General features: G+C 51.3%; 1 protein-coding gene across 5 annotated transcripts in view; it reads left to right on the top strand.

Annotated features, from left to right (window-relative positions):
* The window catches only part of KATNIP (katanin interacting protein), a 183,972-nt gene that overhangs the window by 44,126 nt on the left and 121,734 nt on the right, over positions 1-18,112 (top strand). For all 5 annotated transcript variants that reach the window (XM_034670220.1, XM_034670219.1, XM_034670216.1 and 2 more), the window contains 3 exons: positions 4,256-4,332; positions 11,951-12,120; positions 13,858-13,955. In XM_034670220.1, coding sequence (XP_034526111.1) covers positions 4,256-4,332; positions 11,951-12,120; positions 13,858-13,955 — 345 coding nt within the window. The remainder of the gene's footprint in view (positions 1-4,255; positions 4,333-11,950; positions 12,121-13,857; positions 13,956-18,112) is intronic.

Raw genomic sequence — 18,112 nt, 5'->3', positions numbered from 1 at the left:
TAAACCCTCAATGCATATGTGACAGCCACACCGTAAGCCCTTGATACATGTTTGAGGCAAGACAGTGAGGTTACAGTTGGCCCTTTTCAAGCTTCTCACACCTTCGAGGGGTGCCTTCAACGTAAATGCCTCTGTCTTCTAGCCAGCACATAAAGCCTCCGCAAAGTGAAGCGGGCGATGCTGGGTAGAGTCTGTATCTGGCGTCAGACCAGGGCTGGAGTGAGGGGTGAACCGAGCTGGTGCTTAGCCAGCCTTAGCACTTACCATCCTACAGCTGGATGGTGGTGAGGCTGAGGCTCTTCCCCCTGCCTCCCCATAGTTGTGCCCTCCGGGAATTTGTAATCCGGCTGGGGAAGAAAGAAAAAGACCCCAAGTCCCTTCTGCTTTTCTCCTAGTTGAACCTTAGAGCCACCCTGTGAGGTATACCTTATTATTACCCCCCTTTTACAGATGAGGACAACTGAGGCTCAGCAAAGGTGAGTGGAGTTCAGGGTTCACTCCCAAGTCTCCAAATCTCCAGATAATTAGTGAGCAACATATATAGTTAAATGCTAACAAGTTAGTGCTTAATTATGTACTATCGCACATTGTATTGTATATAATTTAATGCTAATTGCAGGGTTTCAGAATGAGCTGAAGGGAGTAGGACGAGAATGGCAACGGAAGGCTTCGTGGAGACTTTGGGAACTCAGCTGGGCCCTGGAGAGAATTTGGGTGGAAGCTGGAGGGGATGGAGTGGATTCTGGAAAAGAGAGTATTGAATGATTAAGGCGGAGGGGTAGGAATGAGCGTCTGTGGGGAGGAGCTAAGATGTGCTCTGTAAATAATGGAACTTTATAAATATAAATGTACCTAATAGTCACTGAGAACCTTCTAAGTGCTGGGTACTGTGCTAAGTCCTTTCCACTGTTACTGCTTCCAGTCTGCATTTAACCCTATGCAGGAAAGAAAAACCCAACCAGACAGGTACTGTTATTACTTACAAACAGAGTAAACTAATGGCAGTGTTGCTACTTGGAGCCAGGCCTGGTCTCAAAGCTCATGTTCTCCCCAGCTCAATTCCAGAGACTGTCTGATTAGAGGTGGGCTAGACTCAGGACTTGCTACTCCAAGTGTGGCCCATGGGTATTGCCTGGGAGCTTGTTAGAAATGCAGATGTGGGAGGGGGGCACACCTGGGTGATTCAGTCAGTTAAGCTCCTGCCTTAGGCTCAGGTTGTGGCCGTGGCCGCAGGTCCTGCTCAGCGGGGATCCTGCTTCTCCTCTCTCTGCCCCTTCGCCCTGCTCATGTGCCCATGCTCACTCTCTCAAATAAATAAATAAATAGTCTTGAAAAAAAATAAAGAAATGCAGGTGTGGACCCCTCCCTCCCCAGTCCTACTGAGCCAGAGCCTCCACTTTACCACAGTCCCAGGCGATCTGTGTGCACGGTAGTTAGCATATGAGAAGCATGGAAAAGCACGGGGCTGGTGAGAAGTTTGGCTGGACGTGTGCCCGTGCCATTCAAGTCTTTGTGATGACATCTCCTGCCCGGCAGAGGCAAATAAATGCATTCTCGGAGGGCTTGAGGTGCAAGCCCCGGGCAGCCCTCACGAGCTGAGATCTCTCTGTCGTCTCATATTTCATCTAAAAATGTCACTGAATGTCCATTCCACACCATAATATATCAGTGGTCATTCTGATATTTCAAAATGGTTATGTAAATTGCCGTGGAGTAGGATGCCTGTTCCTGGAAGATGCGTGAGATGGGTTTCTTTGTATCTTAAATGGGGTAATAATAACCACTTTAAGAGCTCTTGCGAAGATCAAAGGAGAATCATGTATATGGAAATGCACCACATCAGACACATGTTATTCTAGAAGGGACTGAGAATCCTCCCCACACCCAGCGTCCTGCAAGCAGCTCTCGGAGGGCCCAGGTTGTATGTGCTTTTCTCCCATTCAGGGCGAGGCAGGGCTCAGCCCCAGAGAGGACAAAGTCACCTCTCTGGGCATCTCAGGAAGCCAGGAAAGTAAGAGATTGGATCAGCTATTGCTAGTTTGTTTGCTTACATTACATAGGAGTCCCCACTTCCTAATCGTTGGGCCAAATGAGCTAGTGGGAAAACCTAAAACTCAGAGATTTCAGGGACATCAGGGGAAAAGATGGGAGTACTTCATCCTGTCCCCGAGTGGGCCCAAAGAGAGGGGGATGTCGGGGTGGGTGGGTTGTGGGAAGTGGAGTAACAAGGAAGAGGTAAGCAGATGGCAACAACAGGAGTCCTGCAGGAAAGGGAACAAGAAAGGGGATTGGGCTGTCAGCGCTGGACCAGGAGCGACCTTGGGTTTCCATCCAGAGAGCCTATTTCCTTGTAACTGGAAAGAGAAGACGGGGAGAGAGACCCAGAGACCCAGAAATGGACAGAGACAGTGACCATCCCCAGCTGAGGCCAAGGAGGAAAGGGAGCCAGACAAGGCATAGGAGGAAAGAGAGACTCAGTAAAAACTACAGACCTGAAGGAGGAGAATTTGGGGACGGATGGGGGGTCAGCAGTCCCCCATGGCCCAGAGCAGTTGAAAAGGATGGACATGGGAAGAGCTCTTCTATTTGGCCTAAGAGGTTATGGGTGACCCGTGGCTAAGGCTGTGGTAGAAAATGGTGTTAAAGCCAGATTTTGAGAAGAAGAGAGTGATGGGAATTTTCTTTTCTCTTCTCCCCATGGTAGCAGTGAGGATTTTCACACAAATTGCATTTCTATTGCAAATGTCTTACTTGCCATTTAAAACTTAATCCATGTAACTTGTGACCAGAACCAAGCCTATATTGTCTCTTTAATCCATCCCTTGGCAAAAAAGTTATTTCGGAAACAGAAAATTGCAAAGCATTGTTTATAATATGATCCTATTTTTATTTAAAATTATGTCTGTGGGGGTGCCAGGTTGGCTCAGTCGGTTAAGCGTCCATCTCTTGATTTCGGGTCAAGTCATGATCTCAGGGTCATGAGACTGAGCTCCGTATTGGGCTCCTCGCTGGGGGTGGAGCCTGCTTCAGATTCTCTCTTCTCCCTCTTTCCCTCCCCCTCAAAAAAATAAAAGAATGCCTGTGTTTGTGTATTTATAGATACATATGTATATGATAAAGAAAACATCTGGGGGAATATATTTCAAGTTATAATGGGGGTTTCACTCCTGTATACATATGTCACTTTAAATATGTGTAGTTTAGTCTATGTTAATTATCCCTCCATAAAGCTGTACAAGATTCTAATTGGGGTTATCTGTAATGGTCAGATTATGGTATATATGACATGATTCTTTTGGCTGCAAATGACAGAGACTCAGCAGAAACTTCTAAAGCAAGAACTAAATTGTCCAGATACTTCTTCAGACATAAGTGGATCCAGGGTGTCAAATCATGACATTAAGAATCTCTCTCCATTTTTCGATGCACCTGCTGTCTCAGTTATTGACCTCATTCTCAGATAGTTCCAGGCCTGTGTCTCATCAGCTTAGCCCCCCAGTGGAAAGAGAGCAGCTGTTCCCCCAAGAGGACCAGCACAGTCCCAGGGCTGACTTTCAAGGGCCTGGCTTGGGCCATGGCTCATCCACAGACCGGTGAATCACTATGGCTGCAGGAGGCACTGTGTTGATTGGCAGGGCCAAGGCCACGGTCATGTGACCCAAGAGGCCAACAAAGGAGCTTTCAAGGGCCTCTCAGGAAGCCAGTGAACTGAAAAAAAAAAGGGGGGGCGGTTGCTGAATGATTCTCTAAAGGAAATCCAGAATTCTGTTGCTCAGAGAGGAGGCCTAAGCCCACAAGTGTCTACTCTTAAAGAAGCCCTCACTGTCTGGGTTATATTTTTGTAATGACTGTTTTCTAGTAAGCATGCATTTCTCTTGCCATGGCAAGAGAAAAATGAGATCCCTCCTTAAACAACTGATTTGGGTTACATTTGGTTATGCTCATTCAGGTAACTAAATAATGAGTGTGAGAAAACAGTAAAGCTCAATCTTGGCCCCGAGCCCCTGATCTTATAGTGGGCATGGGCAGAACAGTGTCGAGACCGGGAAACCAGCCTTGTCCTTTCTGTAGATGTTGATTGTGTATGTTCAAGACCCACGGGGCCATCAGACCATCTCTGGGGCTCTGGGTCACCTGAGAGATGCGCCCAGGGAGCCAGGCCTTCGTCAAGCTCAGCCTTTGCCTCTCGGCCTCCTGTCTCCGGCAGTAATTCCCCCGCATTCCGATATCCTACTGCTCTGTTTCTTTGTTTCAGGGTTACACTAAGGACATGGTGCCAGACTTCGATGAGAAACATGATGAGTATTTAATATTGCTCCAGCAGAGGAACCGGTAAGATGAGCTGCTCAGCGGCAGCCCTTCATATTAGCCAAATAAAAATGCTTTTTCGATTTATTAAGCAGCATTTGGGCTCTGTTTCACATAGGAATGGGATGCAGGCAGCCTCCACTCAGAGTTTGGGAATATTATCTGCAATCCCACCCCTCGTTTGTCCACTCTCTGATTTAATTTCATCTTTGATTGAGCTGTAGCAAACCGTTCCACATGTAAGTACCACCTCTTGCCTCCCTGCTGCCGTTCTGGGAGAAGGTGACTTTGTCATGGAAAAGCTCGAACTTGGCAGGGCCTGCGTATTAGTCACCTGAATAGCCCAGTCTGTGATCTTCCAGGCTCTGACGGTCCCGTGAAATCTGAGCCTATAATCATGCCTCATTAGATCAAGGTGGAGTCGTTTCACATCTGTGTTTAAAGTTGGTCAGTATGTCATTTAACGTTAAGCTGGTACTCATTTTGACTCTGGTGTGCTAGCTCTGGAAAAATCCTACGGTTGATGCAATGTTTGGTGACTGAGGGCAAAGCAGTGTGGTCTGGCTGGAAAGAGGCATCACCTCTTCACTGTCTTCCCGGGGCCTGTGGAAGTTCACGTTCAGTTCGCTGTGGTTTGTCATCAGGCCTTGGGTTGCACGTTCAGCTGGGTCTGCAAACTGAGATGCTAGGAGGGGCCTGGCAGTGAGTGAAGCCAGCTCGGTTGAGATGGTGGGCACCTGGGATTCTCACTTCCCAGCTGCTCAGCTCAGGCCATTTGTTGTTTGTGGGAGCCTGGACCCAGGGGTCCCTATCCTCCAGAGTTGCTGGAGAAACTGGAAATCTCTATTTGGGTTGGAAAATCATGTGAGTTTTAAAATGTTGGTAATGCTGTCAGATTAAAACACAAAACAATGGGAAGAATGCTGCAGGACCCTTAAACAGACCTACAGGAGTGGGGAGGATGGGGCCCTAACCTGGGCCTTGGTGTTAATGGGAATGAGTTTGGGGTCTTGCAGGCAAGAGAGCCGGGGATGGGGGAGTAGGGGGTGGTTGTCATCCTGCATTTGCATTCAGCCCTCATCTGACTGGCCAGACTCCTGGGGCTTGTCAAGTGGGGCCCTGCTGGCATGTTGCACGGGCGAGTTTAGTCCTTGGTGTTATAGGAGTTCAGCATGCCTGCCCACCGACCCCTTTACTAAATTCCACTAAGACGCCCAGGATCTCTAACAACACCAGCCCATGTAGCCAGATGCCCCCATTGAGGCAGCGCGACCCCTAGTGGCGAATTCCTGAACAGGTAAACTCTCTAGAAGCAGCTGGGAGCGCCAGGCTGTGTCCTCTGTGCCCGGTTGCCCTGTGCTCGTCACCCCCCGCCCTGCCCCCAGAGGCGGCTCCAACTACGGTAGCTGGAGGCTTGTGCTGATTAGCCCAACACGGGTTTTTACCATCATTAATGCCGCGGAGCAGGGTGTTTTTTATTCCTTTCCTGGCAGGCTGGGTGGTGCCACTGAACACCTGAGTGATCGTTTAATCATGTCTGTGTGACTTGTCTGGGAGGACATTGTCATAGTTCCTTAGGAGCAAATTGCTCCTCATTAATCAGCAGATCAATAGGTGTACAATCAAAGGGGGACCAGCCGATAGCATAGAGAGAATACCCAGAGACAAGGTTGTCGCACAAAGGCAATTAAAAAATATGTCAAAGCCGAGTTGCTGTAAAACTGGGGGGATGCGTTGTCACCAAGAGGGGGCTGGCATGATGACAGGAACTCAGAAGGTGGAGCTGGAAATGCTTCCAAATGGAGACATGAAAAGTGGGTGGCCCCCTGAGCTGTCACCGGGTGTCGTTTTAAGGGTACCTTTTCTAGGGTGCCTTCCGCATGCCAGACACCTCACCCCATCATTTCATTGTATCCTCCCACAACCCGATGAGGGATAGCTACACTCCTTGCACCCATTTTCCAGACAAAGAAGACCCAGAGCAGTGAGCCTGCGTTGTCCAAGGTCATCCAGCCAGGAAGTGGTGGAGTGGGGCTGTGCTTTCTGATTAATGTTCGGTTTGACATTGTCATGAATAATCAGGAGGAGAGAAACCCTCCAGAGTTGCCACTTTCACAAAGAGGGGTTTTGTGGAAATAAACCAGTTTATTGGAAATCTAGTTCTATGACCTGGTAGAAAACCAGCCTCTGGGCTGTATAGTTTGCACAAAGGGAAATGTCGAGGTTGCCCTGTGACCTGAGAAAGGGGGTGTGTGCGATCACTGCAGCCAGTTCCCAGGAGCAACCTGCCCAGAAGCCGGTAATGTTTTTCTTTTACTTATTCAGCAGGATTTCGCTGAGTGCCTTTTCAGTGCTCAGCACTGCCACTGATGTGAGGAGGAAGGCACAGACTTTATTAGTTAGTGCTCCTGGGGTTGAATAGACAGAAGCCCAAGGTAAATGGACTTTAAACAATAAGGAAACTTACTGGCTCATGACAGTAAAAAACCCGGCTTCAGGCATAGTTGTATCCAGGTACTCAGCTCTGACTCCATGTTGGAGTCACCCCAGACCAGTGCTTCCTTCACAGGGGCCAAGGCAGCCACCGGTGGCCCCACACTTACACCCTGTCTTGAGGAGGAGAGAGCACTTCCTTCCTGATAGTTCCAGCAACGGTTCTGAGGAGGGCCCCGGCTGCAGCCCCGAGCCAGTCACCCCCTGTGCCTGATGAGGTGGCATGGTCTGACAGGCCACTCCTTGGCCACCTCCTTAAGCTGGAGCGAGTGTCACCCAAACCATGTGGAGTAAGAGAAGGAATGGAGTGGTCCTGAAAGGGGACCCAAGGGGCTAGGTTTGGAAGATGGGGGAGAGCTGCTGGTGAGGCAAAATGAACAGGTGTCTGCCCCTCGAGGGGTCCTCGCCCTTGAGGAACTCCCCGGGCGGCAGCAGGTGAGCACAAGGCCACCTATTTATAACTACGCCCGAAGAAGCAGAACATGGTCATGTGCTCCAGGAGAGGACCAAGGGAGATGGAGGAGGATGCGACGGCCCCAGGTCACCCCTGCACAAACCCCCAGAGGCTCCTTAGTGAGTCTGGTCACTCACCTTCATGAAAGATGTAATCACGCCCGACAGATTCACTCAACAACAGATCAGCCAGACTGGGCCAAGTGCTGGAGGGCTGACAGCCGAGAGGGGCCGTCATACATCCCTCGAGATGCTGGAGGCTGGACCGGATCCAGGAGTCCAGCAATGGTATTATTTCTTTTTTGGAAAAGGTGGTTTAAGGGAAACATTTGGGAAAAATGCCCATGAGAGAAGTGAACCCACTGCCCCGAAAGGAAATTCAGGCAGAGAAGGAAGGGGAGAACCAGCATCCAGCGGGGCATTGGCATAGACCTGTGTCTGAGCGGGAGCTTGAGCCTGCTATCCCACTCCATCCTCATGACAACCCAAAGAGGCGGAAGCACCCTTGATCTCATTTTACAGAAGAGGAACAGGCCCGGGGGGTGTCAGGACTTGGCCAAGGTCACACAAGCTGGGGAAATGGTAGAGCCTCCCGTACGGAGCTTTGTGCCCCACACTGCGCCACCTCCACCCCCACGCATGGGGGCTGCTGACATCCTGAAGGGCGAATCCCAGAGCCCATGAGCACCGACATTCTGGGAGGAACAGCCGGCTCTCTGCGCTGCTGCCCTCCACCTCTCCATCCTTCAAGCCTGGTCTCAGATGCCACCATCTCCAGGAAGCCCCCAGCTGGAAGCCACGGCTCCTTGTCTGGACTCTCCTTGCTCAGAGGCCCTGTGGCATGATAAGTGAGGAGTCTAGAAACAGCAGAATGGTGTGGCTGGGAGATGGGCTCTAGAGCCTTGGGGACCAGAATTTAAATCCTGGCTGCTTCCTGGGCTCTGTGACCTTGGGCAAGTTCATCTATAAAACAGGCCACTGGTAGGACCAGTGAGGGAGTAAGAGAGACAACACCCAGGTGTCAACATCATCACCATCATCACCTTATTAATGTTAAACATGCCTTCTCCCTGAGCTGATATCCGCGTATTCCTGGAAGGCGTAATCCCTGGAGAAGCCGTTGGTTGCCCTCTGGGGTAACCGAGGTCCAAGGGGCCACGTGGCTAGCCTGGTCACACAGCAGCCACAACGCTCCGAGGCCAAGGTGGTTCAGCCAGTCACCCAGGCACGGCCACGCCCAGGAGCGACTTGCCACCCACCCCTCGCGCTTGGCTGTGCCCTCTGGCCAGCCGGGTCCCTGCTTGTGCCCCGGCCACCCAGTCATGTCCCCCTGTCACACTTCCGCTTCCTCTCTGTCCAAAGGGCTCTGTATACATGGCCCCACAGGTTGCTACAGGCTAAGACAGGCTCCAGTGATGAGCACGGGGTCCCCGGGAGCTGTGTTAGGATGCGTATCCGTGTCCTCTCTCCCCTGCTAGACCTTGAGTGCCTTAGGGCCGCTTGTTCTGGAAGTAGGTCTCGAGAGCATTCCTCACTCTCAGCACGGACCCGTATCCAGGGGTCAGATGCCCCCGGTAGGAAGGGGGAATAGTAGACAGACACACAGAGAGTCTCCCGTAGTGTGAGGCAGTGGGCCACATGCCCTGAAGCCAGCAAAACCCAGAGCAGAGTGTGATGGGGCAGCAGGTGGGCAGGGACCGTGTCTGAGTTTTCTGACTCCGCTACACTGAGGGCTGCTTTTTATGCAAAGCAGGCTATCAATTAAAAAAAAAAAACCAGACACCACTTTTCTTTGATGCCACGTGCATAGTGCGTATCACTGTCGGCTCAGCTGCAGTTGGGGAGTTCCTTCAGCGATCCCTTTCACAATCTGGATAATTATCTCCATTTATCAGTTTCATAAATGCACATTTTCATCAATCATTCTGCTTAAAGAGAAGCACACACGGAGTGCCAGTCCCAGATCCCGCGTAGCGAGCAGGATGTCACCGTCACCACCCAGGCAGCGTCAGGAGACAGGGCGGCCTCTGGAGGGAGGTGGAGGCAGGCACCCTGTGGCGGGGTGGTCAGACTTTCCACTCTCTGGCTCTCCCGGGGTTCGGGCTCCCTGCGCTGTCTCCCCAGGGCCCGCTGCAGCCTTTGGTTGTTTGTTCTAGAGAGTGCAACTGTGGCTCTGTTTGGAAAGCGTCGCTTAGTGACTTGTGTTTTCCTTCTGTTTTATGCTGTTATCCGCCCAACCATCAACTCCCAGGCTTCCAAGGCCGGCAGGAGATAAGAAGTCTGGAATAAATGTTCCTGCCATGATTGTTGAAAAGATGAATGTATCAGCAACTAAAGAAACATTTAAAAAACAAAGAAAGAAATCACCTGTAATGCCACCACCCTACCCCAACAACGGATTGGATTTTCACATTTATTACCTTCCACTCTGGGTCCACAAACACACCTTTTTCCAACTTTGCACTTAACCACACACACACACGCACCGTTTTTGTTACGCTTTTATTTGCGCCCCCCTCCCTTCCCCCCCACTGATCACAAGCAATTCTTCACATTTGGACAGACTCTTTGATCTCAGCTTCGTGGGATCCCAGGTTCCACTTCCCTGGTGTTGGACTTTGGGTGCTTTCAGGGTCTTGTTATGACCGAACACTGACTGTTGTTCCTGGTCAAGAGTGATTTGCTGGAATGGGCTCACTGGGGGAAAACCAAGCATATGGCATTTTCTGTTTTCATATTACCTTTGAGAAGGTTCTGTGAGTTACCAGTAACGTCTAAGTTTGCCAGGTTCGGTGTCCTCTCGCTTATTAGCTTTAGAGGGCGTCTTTGTTGTGGTGAAGATGGGCCAGATTGCTTAAGTTTGCACCCTAGCCCTACCACCATACTAGCTGTGTGACTTTGGGCCAGTTACTTAACCTCTCTGTGTCTCTCTTTATCTATTACATGGGGATAATGAAAATAATTACCCCGTAGGGTTGTTGGGAAAGATTGATGTCTTAATATAGTCAATCCTTATTATTCACGGGTTCCCTAAATATGAATTCACCTACTCACTAAAATTTATTCATAAATTTTAAATACTTGCAGTGCTTTTGTGGTCATTTAAAGACTTGCGCAGAGTGGCAAAATAATTTTGGTTGCCCAATACACACGTTCCCAGCTGTGGTAGAACAAGGGAATACTCCACCTTCTTATTTCAGCGCTTACCCCATAAACAAGTGGCCTTCTCACAGTATACTTAGGGCTACGTCTTCTACATTTCTGTGCTATTTCTTGGTGATTTTGCTGTTTAAACTGGCCCCCAGGCATGGTGCTGAAGTGCTGTCTAGTGTTCCTAAATGTAAGAAGGCAATGATGTCTCTTACAGAGGAAAAAACATGTGTTAGGTGAACTTCCCTCAGGCCTGAGTTACAGAGCTGCTGGCTGTGAGTTCCATGTCAGTGTCACAACTGTGTATCAGATAAGGTGCCTCGAAACAGAAACACATACAGCAAGGTTATGTATTGATCGTTTGATGAAAATGTTGTGGCAGAGGCTCACAGGAACCAAATCCTGTATTCTCCCCTAGGAACAAGTTTCAGTATTTACTGACTCAGTGTTTGCGGTGATGTCATAAAACAAACCTACCGCGAATAACAAGAACCAACTACCGTATCCGTCCCACAGGTAGAACAGAGTTTGGCACCTCGTACACACCCTTTATGTGGTTACTATTTCGATTATTTTAAAAATTTTGCATCTTGCTAGTTTGGTAGGAACGTATTTAATCAGAAAGGGGATGCACGCTGGTTGCCATGCGGGTTGGTTGTCTGTATTTCTTCTTGTGCCGAAATAAATCTAGTTGATGGGGGGGTGTACAGAGGTGTTTGTAGAGACCCTGAAGGGTTTGGTGTCCGATGGGAGTGGTTCTGGAGGGGCTGGCGAGGATGCTGATGGCACTGACAATATCAGGGGTTGGGAAAGGATCGAGCCTGAGCTGTGAGGTTGGGTTTTTGAGAAAACTTGAACTAAAGGTCCAACCGTGTTCACACCAAGACCCTTTTAGCCAAAAGGTGTTAATCATATCATTAATCTTGACCTAAAGCCTACTTTGATAATGCTTTCACTGCATCAGAATATAAAATGATGACATTTGAGATATTAGGGGCAAGCTTTCGAGAACACATTTATTTACTGAAGCAAAAAGTCAGTCTGCCTGGTCTGACGAAGGATGTTTTCTGATTTGTAGATGTTCTCTGAAATCTCTTGCAAAGGCTTAGAACCTAAGACCCTTAGACCCGTGTTTTGCTATACCCTGGAGAAGGTGCCTCTATCCACACAAGGTAGAGATGCGTGAAATTGGAGTCATCCCAGGAAACCCAGGGTGTGCGGTGGCCGCGCTCACACTCGCCTGCTTTCTGTCTCGGCCACCGCAGGGCGAGGACGACATGCGCCTGCGTCGTCGCTAACGTGCATTTGAGCCTCAGAATGAAAGCAGAAACACCCCTGCGGGGCCCAAAACAGTCTCCCCCTTGCTGCTTCTCCGTGTGTGTAATGGGCCTCTTACAGGCTGTTTGTCGATGAACAGCTGGGCACCCGCCATCCGGCCTCCAATTAGAGACGCTTTGCCCGTCAGAGGCGCAGTTCTCTCCCCGCGTGCGGGTGGGCGGTGGCCCAGGCGCTCATAACAAGGAGCAAGTGATCGTTTCTCTGCCAGGATATTAAAGCATCTGAAAACCAAGGACCCCATGCAACTGAGACTGGAGCACTTGGAGCAGGGCTTCTCTGTCTACGTCAACGGGGCCAATTCGGAGCTGAAGACGTCCCCCCGCAAAGCTGTCCACTCTGACTTCACCAGGAGTGCCTCACACGCCGAGGGGACACACGGTGAGCACGGGTCACCTGGGTCCAGTGGAGCCACATCCCATGCCCCTAAACTTATCAGCAAATAAGTAGTTAACCTGTTTAAGTTAACTCTTCCCACTTTGCTAGAAAGAGAGCAGGGGGCACCTGGGTGGCTCTGTGGGTTAAGCAGCCAACTCGGGATTTCAGCTCAGGTCATGGTCTCAGGGTCGTGAGATCGAGCCCTGCATCGGGCTCTGTGCTGGACATGGTGCCTGCTTGAGATTCTCTTTCTCCCTCTGCCCCTCCCCCTGCTTGCATGCACACGCACTTTCTTTCTTTCTCTCTAAAAAGGGAGAGAGAGAGAGAGCAGGAGTTTGAGAAAGAGAGAGAAATCCCTTTTTATTCCTTTTAAAACTTGGCCTTGGCCTCCATTACCCTAGGGCAAAGGTGGCCAGAGCAGTAAATTCCTGGCTTTTCCATTTCATGGTGCCAGTAATTGAAGGAAGTGTCTAGAATAATTTAAATTATACCCGATTTTCACTGGATCTGTCTTCACTTCAGTACTCAGCCCGGTGTGATATTTGACTCCATGGTTCATGCTAAATGTAGTTAATCCCTACTCCACAGTCTTTAAACCGACCCCATGTGTCCTATACTAAAGCTCAGAGGGTCTGAAATTGGAAGAGGAGCACCTCACCCAGTGGCTGGCCCAGTACGAGCACCAAAAACAACCTGGCAGGAAAGTGAATGAAATGGCAGAGCCCACGGGATCCAGTCCCAATTTGGCCAGGTTACTTTGTCCCTCCGGGCCTTTGTTTCCTCATCTGTCCAATGAGACTGACAAGGGCACCCATCCCTAGGGCACCAGAGTGCTCTTGAAGGCTGACCGCTTTGTCTTAGGACCCGGCCTGCTACCAAGTTACAGAAAGAACATTTGGAACGAGACAGAGCTGGGTTTCTGCCACTCTCTAGCTTTGAGACCTCTGGCAATCGGCTCCTCTCTGACCCTCAGTTTCCTCTTCTATGAGATGGAAATAATTAAGCCTACCTTGCAGGCTTTCCAGGAAGATTAAATGACATAAAAAATGTAAAATGCCTGTCACACAATAATCTTGATTCGTGTCTTTCTGAGTCATTGCCTTACTGGTACGGGAAGTATCCCAAGCCATAATAGATAGCAAAAGTCAAAACAATGAGGAGATAAAAGGAGAAAGTGATGTCCCAAAACCTTCCCCTAGGAGAGCCACTGCCATTCAGCTTAGAGTTTACCATAAGCATCCTAGCTGCCAGGGCAACAAGGGAAATGGGATGATTCTCCTAGCTCTTGGGGAGGAGGAGTCAGGGCAACCTGCTGCTAGTTGGGAGAAGCAGGCCTTTCCTGGTCCAGGTTTCAAGGAGATCCAGTTAGCAGGAGTCTCTGTACTTAGGCCACCAGCAGTATCTTAACTCATTCATCAAATATCCCTCCCTTCTCTCCTCTTTTACCCAAATGCTGGCCTGTAGCACACACCATGTATACCCTGCTTCCATATCTCGGAGACTGTTTCTTTTGTATGTAGACCTGCCCCCATTCAGTGGTGACTTACTCCCCATTCCCTTTCTCCTAGGCATTTGGCCTGTTTTCCAGTGCCCTGCTACAAAGGTGGCTACAGTGACTCTCTTTGCATCCGAGACTTTGGGCACAGGGGTGTGCATTTCAGGTGGAAGTCATGCATCTTTCTTGGGTGTGAATTTGGCACCGGTGCCTCACTGAGTCTCTTTCCCTCATCCCTGGTGCAGATTACGGACGAAGAACCCTGTTGCGAGAAGCAGAGGAGGCTTTAAGACGCGATTCACGGACAGCCCCCAGCAAAGTCCAGCGCCGAGGATGGCACCAGGTTTGGAAACTGGGCAGTGTCGAGACACACAGCCCCCGCTTATGCTTTAGAATAAGGAGCAGGGTTCGTGGGAACAGAAACAGAATCCGAGCATTGGGAACCCCCATGGGCAGTAGTGGGTCTGGCCAGGCCCCACACTGGTGTCCTCTCTGCACGGGGTGCTAGCCCCTGGAGAGTGGAGGAGCCTGGGGACCCACCAGCCCCCACTCTGTGGCATGATCCTCCTCTCCAGATGGGGGGTGTGGCCACCCCCCCAGCATAGACTCACAGCCCCATGGTGATGACTCATTTGGACAGCTGTCTTTTCTGCACACCTACTATGTGCCAGGCACATTCTTTGATGCCAGGGATGCAGTGGGTGAATAAGACCAAGCCCCCGCCCCCCACAGACCTGAGATGCCACTTCGGGGTACTGCTGAGGCCAGTGGCTTGCATTTTTGAGTGCCAACCAGGTACGAGGTGTGGGCTACATGCCCACGTGACTCCTCCCCTTTGTCCTCACAGCAGACCTGTAGGGCAAGTTCCTATGTTCTTCTGTGTTAAGGAACCCAAGGGGTTGAATGCTTAGAAGAGCTAAGTGAGCTTTCCAAGGCCGACCGCTAAGAAGTGACAGCAGCAGCAAGACTTAAGCCCGGATCTTTGCTCCAAGCGCAGTCTTCTTGCCCATATAGGCCTTACTTTGCGTTTACTCACACCTTGCCTGCGATCAATGGGTCTCAGCCCTCCACTGAGTGTTCACATCACCTGGGGAGTCCCACCCCCAGATTCGGACTCACTTGGTCCGAGGTGAGGCTTAAGCAGTGGTGTGTAATCCTTTTTAATCCTGCGGTCACCCAGATTGGGACTGACCTTTTGCACTGTGCCATATGTGTGGGTCTGTAGGAAATACTTCCATAAGCTTTATTGGTCCGTCTTTGCCATAACCCTGGAGGTCTATCCCTGTCCTCATTGTGTCCTTGATGAAACGGAGGCTCAGAGAGATAAGGTGACTTGCTCAGAGTCACGTAGCTACTAGGGAGGTTTGAACCCTGGACCTGTGATCCCCCAAACCCATTGGTCTTCCCTGCCTTTGTGGGTCTGTGATGTACTGAAGGGTGTTCCTGGCCAGCTGACTGCCACGTGCAGATGAGGTAGGCCTACAGGGCACACAGCCTGGAGGCCTCCTTTTGTCCCCAGCAATGAATGTTAATTTCTCATTAAGGAGGCCTTTCTTCACTTCCCACTTCAGACCCTCCTTCTGGTTGTTTTGAGTGCCTTCTATTATCAGGAGCCATATTTGCATCTTAGACTGTGACTTCATGGCTGGCCCCAGAGCCCGTGCAATTTAAAAGACTTGGCCTAAGATTAATTAGCATCCCTCCCCAGCCTCTCCCTGTGGTCCCACACTTCACAGGGCCTAATCATGGCTAATTTCCTGGCTTCCTGATGCCGTGAAGGCTGTAATTGTCCTTCTGCACCGTATCAGTCAGGGGTCAGTCAGTGCCTAACAGTAGAGACCACTCAGGCTGTTTTAATCAGAGATGAACGGAATGCAGGGAATCAGGTGCTTGTAAGATCTCCAGGCGGCAAGCGGGGAGAGGTTCTGAGCAGGGGGCCTCCAAGAATGGCACCCAGCCTTCCAGCACAGCCTGCCGGGAAAGCTGCTACCTAAGACACAGCGGGGAGGGCGGAGCATTGGCATCAGGGATGCGTCACCTCAGCTGTCATCCAGGAGCCAGGTGGCCACCGCCGCAACCGTTGGCCTCAGATGATGCCGTGCCTGCTAGAGCAGCACTGCCCTTGGCCCGTCCGTCTGGGCTGGGACGCTGGAAAACCCATTGCTTTGGCCACTGTGCTCAGCACAGCATCAGCCGTCATGCGTCCCCTTCTTTGCACCTCACTTCTGCTCTCCCTGCTTGTAGGAGGCCATCTGATGGGCCGTACCTAGCTCATTTCCAGAACACCCGCACAAAGGGCATCTGGGAAACACAGACTGGCCTTCTGGCCTCTACTGACCACAAAGGCACCCTAGGAAGAAAGTAGGAGGGGTCCTGGGGGCTCAGCCCACCCCCCCAACTACTGCATGGAGTCTGCTCTACCCACATGCCATGTTTTGGGGACCACCCCCCCTTAATATGGATAAACCAGGGAACATTCAGGAGCGGACTAGAAGGTGGGGACTAAAAGCCATGTCCCCAAGGAAATCATCCTTTAACTTTAATTTAGCAAGCATTTATTACCCTGGGCCAGGCACTGTGTGAGGCTCTGGGGTTAGACACAAGCAGTCACATAAGGCTCGGTTCCTGCCCTGGGAGCCCCGGCCGTGAAGGCAGGCGGACTGCCCCGCCTGCAAGGAAGACGTGACAACCAGTCCAAGTGTACAGAGGACCGGCCTGCTGGACTTCCGAGTGAGCAGCTTGAGGCCTGTGGGCTGAACTTGTCCCCCGGAGAATGTTTTTTGGACTCACACGGTTTAAAAAAGACTTAGTCACTCGCTAACATTTAAATTCAAAAGTTTTTCTATATTTTTAAAAAGCTCGATTCCTACTTCCCTGGAAAAATGGAAAGAGCTGGCCTTCATGCTGGGCTTCCCCTTCCTGCGAGGCAGCCATGAGCAGAGCGCAGTAGCGGGCGCCCCGTTAGGCAGGGTACATGCGCTCCTCTTTGCCGCAGTCCACACCGCTCCCTTTAGAGCCCCAGCACTGAGGCCGGGTGGCAGCTGCTGTCTGTCATTGTTTTCTGGCTGCTGTTTCCCTCCCACCCAGTGGCTTCCCACCTTTCCATTTCCCTCCTGGCTCACTGGGGCCTTTGAACCCATGGCCCTGGAGAGATGGGAATGGGCTTTGGAGTCAGACAGACTACTTCCTAGCTGTGTGCCCTGGAGCTGGCTGTGTGACCTCTCTGAGCTTTGTGTCTGTCATTAGTGAAACCTCCCAGAGCTGCCAGGAGGGAGTGTGTGCTCCATGTTTGTCATGGAGAGGGGGGTCCATCAGCAGGGCCATCTGCTGCTTTGGGGAGGAGCACCAGGCGGTAGGGGACAGACAGGTCCAGAGAGATGAATGAGGGCACCGACTCAGGAACCCAGCAGCTGTCAAGCAAAGCCTTGGCTCCACCACTTCCTGGTAGCGCGGCCAGGAGAAGTGGCTCGACGTCTGGGCCTGTTTTCTCATCTGCAAGTGGGGCTAATGATGGCAACTGCCCGGTAGGGTAGTTAAGGAGGACTGAACGAGCCAGTGTCTTTGGGGCATGTCAAGCCATGTGCAGCACAGAGGAAGCAGTCAGTAGATGGGCCCGACCATTGCGGGTGAGGGGCGGATGCGGGGGGGCGGCTCTGCCTGGAGACTTTGGGGCTCTTCACTCTGGGGTGTTCCTTCACTTACTCTGTGCCCTCCATTGAGCACCTGCATGTCGCTTGTAGGTGCCGGGGTCAGCACCGTGAGTGAGGCAGGCCGGACCCTGCTCGCCTGGAGCCCATGCTTGCTGGGGGGTGGGTGGGGAGGGTCTGGGGGAGAGCCACTCTAGAGAGGGTGGGCAGCAAAGGCTTGCCCGGGGGCCACGTTGACCTGACAGCTGAGGAAGAGCAGAACTAACCCCAGGGAGGTCTGGCGGGAGTCTCCCAGCAGAGGGCACAGCAGGGGCAGCAGGAAGCAGGGTCAGGCTGAAGGGTCCCTGGGGTGGCCAGTGTATAGGGATGGAGGGGGTGAGTGCGGGGGTTAGGGGTCACAGGTGGGAGGGGGCGGCTCACACAGTGCCCAGAAGCCCCCAGGAGGAAGTTTGGATTTCATTTTAAATGTGAGGAATCTTCTGGAGGGTTTTCCATAGGAGAGTTACGTGTTTGGCCTCACGTTTCAGAAAGATCCCCAGGGGCTGCATGCCGAAGGATGACCATAGGGCCAACTGGCTGTAGGAGGACCAGGCAGGAGACTTTGAAGTAGGACTCCCGCCCGTAAGCCTAATGCAGCCTGTGTCTCTTTGCCCCTGGTCTCCACCTCGCAGCTCTGTCCCTGGCCCTCAGAGTCCCCTGATTGTCTCAGCTTCCTCAACCCATCCCATGGTGTTATCCCCCTGGTCTTTTCAGTATTCGTTTGTGGAAACTGTCCAGGAGAGAGACCATCTGAATCTCCCAGTTGGTCAGCCTGGACCAGATGCCTGCTTCTGCCTTGCTAGGCTGTGACCAG

The sequence above is a fragment of the Ailuropoda melanoleuca genome, chromosome 10 (assembly GCF_002007445.2).
Source record: "Ailuropoda melanoleuca isolate Jingjing chromosome 10, ASM200744v2, whole genome shotgun sequence".
NCBI classification, from domain to species: Eukaryota; Metazoa; Chordata; class Mammalia; order Carnivora; family Ursidae; genus Ailuropoda; species Ailuropoda melanoleuca.
Note: the sequence above shows the minus strand (reverse complement) of the source record. Positions and strands in the feature narration are given on the sequence as shown.